At 37.1% G+C, this 8,480-nt stretch overlaps 1 protein-coding gene across 2 annotated transcripts in view; it reads right to left on the reverse strand.

The window, feature by feature from the left end:
- Nek7 (NIMA related kinase 7) overlaps positions 1-8,480 on the reverse strand; it is a 134,715-nt gene that overhangs the window by 50,304 nt on the left and 75,931 nt on the right. For both annotated transcript variants that reach the window (XM_071600199.1, XM_027945680.2), the window contains exon 3: positions 7,799-7,939. In XM_071600199.1, the coding sequence (XP_071456300.1) occupies positions 7,799-7,939 (141 nt within the window). The remainder of the gene's footprint in view (positions 1-7,798; positions 7,940-8,480) is intronic.

The raw sequence follows: 8,480 nt of genomic DNA on the forward strand, positions 1-8,480 counted from the left end.
CATGTTCAGGTAAATGAGGAAAGCTGATGTGAGAAATGGAGCAACAGTGGGTAGGAAAAACAAAGCAGAGAAAGATTTCATCCAGCATAACGTTAAAGAAGGAAGGATTCCTACAGCTATGCAGTCATGCAAGCACACTGGTTAGCAAGGCTCATCTGTCCAAGAGTACATGAGTCCACTCAGCACAAATTGATATGGGCTGAGGCTGTAATAGTTTTCTTTCAGGGTAGTGGTTTTTAACATTCTAGTCAACCTAATAATCCTATATCCTCTGCCTTTGGAGTTTTCTTACATTGTGATTAGAATATATTCAAGTAGAAAGTACAAGAGTTCGGTTTCTAAGAAAAGCAAGTACTTTAAGCTATGGGACCGAAAAATTATTACATGTAAACAGATTCAATTTGTAGAGATAAATCAATATGGGGGATTCTAAAGTGAGCAAACATTTTGGCAGTTGCTCAAATAACTGACAAGGATCCATAAGACTTATGAAGTGAAATCAGATCTCCATGAAAAGGTCTGAAGAATATGGTAATAGCAGCTGGGAGGCAGGATGAAGTTAAGGAGCAATTTTGGTTGGAAAGGAAAGGGGAGAGCTGGGAACTGTAGTTACGGGATTTTGCGAACTTGGAACAGGTGAAGTACAAGAGGCCATGATGGGATGAGAGGGTGGACCTAGTACTACGGAGTTAGGGAGGTAGAAAGAACATGACCTTGTCTCAGTAGAGTCAACGGGATGCCAGAAATGCCAATGGATGGGAAAAAAATGAGTATGAAAACTGAAGTAGTGCCAAGTGACGGACAAGGGTGAAAAACATGAAGTGGTGGTGGAAAGCAAGATGGAAAGAAAATGAGTATCATGTCCACTTTATGACAAAAGAAGCACCTGACATTGAAAAAGGTTGTGAGGAAAGTGGGAATGTCGGAGACAAGGCAAGGCACACTGAAGAACCGTAACTGAAGTAATACTGGCAGAAAAAAGTCAAGTACACTGTTGCTTCAAGCCTGCCTCCACCATTGAAGCTGTAAGATTACTTGTTTTGTAGAATGTATACATTTTTGAAAATCTAATTCCCATTCATACTAATATTAAGCTGCTTAAAGTTTTTTTAGTTAGCAATTTGTAGCCTCATTCTTCTATATCAAAGAGACAACTCCATTTTCTACACAGCATCCTGTGGCAATCCTTAAAAAATACCATCTTATAACTCGCCTGCTTCACCGACTGTTCTTTACCTTTACAGCAACATGTATAAGCACTCTTCATAACCTGCATACAAAACTGGTTCCCTTTTTAGCTCTATAACCCCATGCTTCTTCTACCTCTTTCTTACCTTATTGACTGAAATCACAAATCTGTTCTCCGTGTATTTTAAATGTATCCTATTCTTCAGAGCCTTTACCTTTTCTACAACTTCTCAGATGAGTGACACTTTGTTCTCTATCTCAAGAAAGCCTTTTCATTCAAAGATGCCCTTCTTTATGTGAGTCTAATACCACATGCTGGTCATTTCCTTTATGGCTATCATTATTTAACCTGTCTCCTCCTTTGAAAAATGTTGATCGCAATTATTGAGACCCTAGTGGTGTGCATAGCGTCAGATAGGTCCTCAAATAAACATAATAAAAAGTTGAGTATAATTACTTCAGTTATATGTATTCACTGGGCCTTGACACTAGAAGAGTTTTTAATTAAAAATTTTCAGAAAAGCCCAGTCAAAATTTGCATTAACATAGTAATAATGCTAAGGTGTCATTGATGAAAAAATTAATTCTGAAAGGAATAAGTTATTTTGTCGATGTCCACTGAATCATTTAAACATTTTAACAGCTATTTATGACATGTATAAAAATGCACTGTGGATCCCAAATGTGGATAATCATTCAGGAAGACAAATTTTAATAAGACTGCAAGTAAAGATAAGTTAACTTTTGGGATAAAAGCCTGAGTCATCTTTTCTAGTACACTGTTTTCTAATTTTCCTAAATGGCATTTACGGGTTATTCTTACAAATGGTCCTTAATATTTATTCCAAAAGGAACTGGAAGTTTGATGGAAATCTATACATTGAATGATAGCTCTTACCTTGGAGCTTTTTTGACACTGAGTCAAATGGTGGCTCCATTCCCGATTTTCCAAGGAATTTCCATATTGGCTGCACCAATTTGCAGTCCCACTAGCAGTGTATGAATACCTTTTTCCCCACTAACACTCATATTAAAACACCATACTACAGGGACACAGCCACAATGTTTATAGCAGCACAATTCCCAATAGCTAAACTGTAGAACCAACCTAGATGCCCTAGGATTTAAAAAAGCATACATACATGATGGAATATAACTCAGCAATAAAAGAATAAAATCATGGCATTTGCAGGTAAATGGATGGAAGTACAGAAGATAATCCTAAGTGAAGTTAGCCATTCCCCCCCCAAAAAAACAAATGCTTTCTCTGGTAGAAGGAGGCTGATTCATAGTGGGAGAGGGAACATGGGAGAAATAGACAAACTCTCAATAGGGCAGAGGGGGCACAGAGTTAGAAATGATGGTGGAATATAATGGACATCATTATCCAAAGTACATATGAAGACAAATTGGTGTGAATACACTTTGTATATGACCAGAGATTAAAAATTTGCTCTGTATGTGTAATATGAATTGTAATGCATTCTGCTGTCATTACTAAAATCATCTTGCAGGTTTTTTTTAATCACAATACACACTGAAAGACTAAGGCTACAGAGGTTATGAACACAGTAAAATTATGCCATGACCCTACGGAAGAAGCCATCTTTGTTCACAGGTTTTTAATTACATGCAAACTTGCAGAATCAGGTCAAAAATTAAAGTGAAGCACTGACATCAAGAAATAAGTTCCTTTGTTTTGAGGTCATTTAGACCAAAAAGATCAATTTTGACAATATATTATAGTGTTTGTAAGTAAACGTATACATTTTACCTTTTCATTTTAAAACAATCTCACCGACAAAGGATTTGCACAGTGACACTATTTTGCACATATAACTTAATAGTAAGCGAAGAGAAACTAAGGATAAAAACATCTCCTTTATTAGTATTAAAAAATTAACAATAGTCAAAGAACCAAGCTACAGTAAGACCCCAAATTCTTACTAGTATCATACCATGTCATTTGATTAATAAAAACCACTTCCTATTGTACAACCCTAGTCAATGAGCTAAGTATTACAAAATAGAGATTGTAGGTAGATCTAAACACCTTTGATAATCTTCCAAAATGAAGTACTGAAGTTTCATATCCCTCCATCCCCCCTCACCTGTGTGAAGACTTTTCCCTACTCCTACCTGTACTCAAGGTCATTCTCCAAAATGCCCATCTACTGGTTTTAGAACTGTATCACCATCAAAATTCCATGGAGTCCAATTATGTTTATCTTAGTATTCTAAATGACTTGCACACTAAGTGATCAATAAACACGGGAATGAACTGAAGATGGCAGGCAGGTTGAGAGGGAAGAAAAATCTGGCTATGGGATTTCAAATTGTTACATCAGTTAAGGCTCCATCTGATTTTTTTTTTTTTTTTTTTTTTGCAAATGAACCATGATAGGAAAGATTGGTTACTGCTGCCATGTACAGCCAGCTCTCAGATCTTTATAATTTCAAAGTAGTAATATCAGTTCAGTACACACACACTTTTCTCCACATACAGGTAAAAGGCAATCCTGTTAAAAAAAAAAAAAAAAAAAAAAAACCTTATCATTCTTTGTAGGGCATGATGCATCAGAGAAGAGGAAACTTAACTTGCTGGCTGCTACTCGCTTCGCAGTCCTGGGGCCACAGGTGGCTAAGAGAATATCTAGCAATTAGCCAGAAGGCATTGCCACGGGTTGTGATGAAGAATGGGACCAACTCTAGGATAGGCTCAGAACCCTTCTGCCCTCAAGGACAGCTCATGTCTCCCATTACTGCCTGCAGGATGGGTGTAGATGTGAAGTCTCCCCACCCTGCTGAACTTTACCCTGATTGGCTCCTGTACATTATATTAGCTATGTATGTTTTCTCATTAAACGAGATCCTGCTTTGACAGTTCTCCCTGGCGTGTCTGATTGTCCTCCAGGGAGGGAGGGCTGAGTGTGGGCGGCCAGTCAACCTTTACCTTTCTTGGCCTGTCCTGGTCGGGGTGTGCTCCCCCAATCTCTCCCACAGGTCAGGAGGGAATTGGGGGGGTGGCTAAAACCCCCAACAATTCTTTTTTCAAAGCCATGAATAAGTGAACTGGAGGGTGGGTGATAAAGAAGGGCCTTAAGAGCTAAGCTGAGCAATCTGGATTGTTGTTTCATTGATCTGTAGAGTAGAAGTAAAGGACAAGGGGGTCACAGAAAGGGGAAATACTAGGCAATGATATTGGCCAACTCATTGTTTTATTGTGTGTCTGTACAAATATATAACAACTCCCACCATTATGTCCAACTATAACACACCAACAAAAAATATGTGAAAGGAAAGATTTCTAACCAAAGAAATCAATGACAAAAGCAACGCATTACATATGAACCCCACAGAAGTACTCAGGAAGGATTCTAGCAGAGCTTGGACAGTAGAAATCACTCTACAGACAAGTAATGTAGCCTTAAAATAATAATAATAAACGTGAATTCAGTGTTTGGCTCTTTATGAATTTAAAATATCTGCTTAATGGTACTTTAAAAGTATTTAATTTAAGCTGCAGAGATGACTTTTTTGCTCACACAAGTGTGATACATAATGAGAATCAATAACATGTCTGAAATGCAAATAAATTTCTCCTCACCAAGGCATAAGACATCGTTTCCTAATTTAAAAGGAGGTACATAGAGCTCTAAAACAACATTTCTGTTGATAATGAGTTATATTTTAAACCCAAAGATACCATAATGTCAGCTCTTTAAGAGGAAAGGAATGACAGAAGTCAAGAGATTATCTGCAATCTCCCAGAGCAATGTGAGGTTTATCAGAACAAAATGGAGGCAGTCTAAGGGGAAATCTAAGCCTGAATGAAAATGCAATTGTGCAAATTCACTCATCCCTCTTCAAAATTGATAAATATGAAGCGAAGTATAGACAAGGAGAAACAGCTCAGATGGCACCGTAAGAGACCTAGTGTAAGGGTAAAAGAAATTGAAGTTAAAGCGTAAAAGTCCGGGTGTTGTATAGTTTCTAAGCTGCAAGGTCTGAGTTAAAATGTGAAGGATTAGGTATTGTTAGGTTTCTATGCTACCTGCAAAACCTGACATTTCTGTAGCTGTTAAGAGAATGCTTAGAACCGCCCAGTAAACATTTCCCCTGGCTGTTTGGTTGTTTAATAACTGAAGGGCTCTGTGTAACTCGTCACGTAGTCCTTTAGGCCCTAAAACCAATCAGTTTGAATGTGTACCCCGTTTAGAAATGACCTATCACTCCAGCCTGACCTGTTCCCGCCAATGAATGAGCTAATCATGTTTAGGAGGAGTTGTTCAATTTTCCCGCGCCTCATGATGATTTGTTCTGATGTATACAAAACCCTCCGCCCTCCCCAAAAGGTGTACTTAAGCAGTGCTCAGCCCCTGCTCGGGGCTCTGGGCTGCTTTCCCTTCTTGAGTGGGCACGGAGCCCCAGCATGCTGGTTCAATAAATCCCCTTCTGCCAAATGCATGAGTGGTCACTTGGTGGTCTCTTTCTCCGACGTTTCACGGGACCCTTACACTAGAAGAGCTGTTGTTCATCCTTCATCCCTTCTCTATTTCTAATAACCATGTTATGTGATTTAAAAAAAAATTAGGCTTGAGACAAAACTGAGTCCTTTTGTTCCACACTCAGAATCTTTTAAAGTTGGAGAAGGGAGAGAAGAAACCCTGAACCTCCAAGTAGATGTGTCTCCTTCCAGTCATCCTCTGGCAAATGGGTAGTTATCTTCACTCTAGGGTATTCTGTATTTTGCAAATAATGACTTCTGAGGATTATAACTTGAGAATCTATAGTAAGTTCTTATTTGCCTTCTGTTCCAACAGTGTCTGCACTCTTCACAGTGAAATCTCACATTTATAGCCTGGCTTAAGTTCCCATTCCACCAAATCCAACCACTCAAATTGACATCTCCATTCTGTCAACTCTCATTTAAATTAGGAATCTATCCATGCTATAGAGTTTAGCATGTAATTGTTCCAGATTGACTTTTTGCCCTGAAGGGTAGAAACAAAAGCACTAGGTTTTTTTTAAATTTCCCTCACTACTCAAATAAATACAATAACCATTTATTACACCAAAAAAAATGAATCAAAGCTTACTTTTGTGAAGGAGAAAAACATCACCTTTTTAATAAAGTCATCTTTATAAGTATTAATATCTGCATTCTAAAATTTGTTTTCCTAAGCTCTAAGTGACATGTTAGCAGAGAGATTCCAATACTTATACACTGCTCATGAGAAAGTTAACTATAGAAAACTTGCCACTAACTTATGGGACACATGCATGGCCTATCTCCAAAATGACAAATTCTTGTATGTGTATACCAGGAGAGACTAAGAAACCCTAGAAATATTGTTTATGATACAAAAAAAACAGCCATGTAAACAGCAATTAACAAGAGTAATTTATACTATAGCCATGTATCCCAACATGGATTAACTGTAGACACGTGGTACCATGTGAAAAATCACGTTTTGTAATGGGGGTGTGTTTGTGTAAAATGGAACTTTGTAAGAATGAAGTATAAACCAAAAAAGTAAACATTTCAGTTGGGAAATTTCTAGAGATAAATTAAAAATTATAAAGGAAAAGGAGTGATCCAGTCAGTAAATTCAGGAAAAGCTTACCTCTGAGGGAAGAGTGACAAACAGAATGAAAATATTAAGCTGGTTTGTAAATGTGACTGCATCTTTATTATAATTTATATATAACACATATAAGAAAATCTTCCAAAAATATTTCATTTTTAAAATATAAATAAAACCATTTATTTCTGGAATGTTTGATTGCTTCAACAACTTACATAAGATATTTAGGTTTCAAAGGTCTACAGAGGAAAGACATAAGGGTTGCACAGAAGAATGAAAAGCCTATGGCAGAGGTGAACAATAAGTAATGGAAACAGGGAAATAAAACTGCATGATGTCATACACAGTCTAAGGAAGTACTTGTACTTTCTAGGGCAGAGGATCTCAGTAGGCCAGCAAAACTTGGCAGAGCTCTGGCCAAGTGAACATTCCAGGAACTAGGATTCAGTGGGACTAAAACATTCTTGGGTTAGGAAAGGACTTGGCAAGAGGAAGTGGACAAAGATAAATGAACTTGAAAAAGAATACGGTCTAGACTGAACAACAAAACTGATTTCAAACGATACTAACACAATATGAAATGTTAAGTCAGATGTTAATCCTTTAATAAAGTTCACTTATTCTCTTTCCAGTTATTGACAGTGTAGTGTGACTGCCACTTATTAATTTTAAGCAATATACTTTGTGAATCTAGTTTTCTACTGACACCCACAGATGAGAACTTCAGCTAAGAATTCAGTGTCCAAGTAGAAGGATGGTGACACCCTGAAATGTAAAGTTGTGAAAGCTTTCCCAAGATCACTCCAGTCAATTGCTTGATTCTAGCGAACAATGCCGCCAAATGTTTAGAAGTAATGTTAAAACCAAAAGTTAATTTCTACTATTACTCTCAATTCAAGCTTTTAAAATGCAATATTCATTCTTCGCTAGCATTCTCATCTTAGGATGTCATTTACCCAATCATTCCAGAAATACTTTTCTCTGTGTCTCATAGGGTAACCCTATAATTAAAATCCTCTTACCTGTACTTTTTTTAAGGCTACTGCCACTCCATCCAACAGACAGGCTGCTCTATACACTTCACTAAATTGTCCACGACCAATCTTCTTTTCTATTCGAAAGTTGGCTAATGTATTATAGCCCATATCCGGTCGTAAGGCCTTCTGTAATTGAAAATGTCAGAAAAAGTTTCAGTCACACAATATACATTCCTCATCATTTCCACTTAAGTAGGTAATACCTATAGTAAGCTTGCAAGTATTCATTTATTCAATAAATATTTACTGAAGACCTATGCATGCTAGGCACTATGCTGCTCTGTCCTTAGTTTACAGTAAACTAAACATGCGATGATCTCTGAACTCAAGGAACTTACATTTGTAGTGGGGGGTGATAATTAGTCAAGTAACTATGAAATATATATGGTATGTGAGATAGGAAAGGCTAAAAATTTATCAATGAAGAGAAATTCAACTTGGGAATGAGAGCTTTTCAAATTTTAGTTTAGAACTCCCTGTAACTTGTCTTTAATTCACAGAGTATAAATTAGTCCCATACATTATAGTATTTGATATTTTCTTTTTCTGTTTTTCAATTGAAATGGACCTTATACACACACACAGTCCAACATGGTAACTATCGCATGAAATATTTAACATCTTGAAAGTTATGTAGCTTCCTCAGAAAGTATTTCCAGTGGTAGTG

Source organism: Marmota flaviventris, chromosome 12, assembly GCF_047511675.1.
Source record: "Marmota flaviventris isolate mMarFla1 chromosome 12, mMarFla1.hap1, whole genome shotgun sequence".
Classification (NCBI taxonomy): Eukaryota; Metazoa; Chordata; class Mammalia; order Rodentia; family Sciuridae; genus Marmota; species Marmota flaviventris.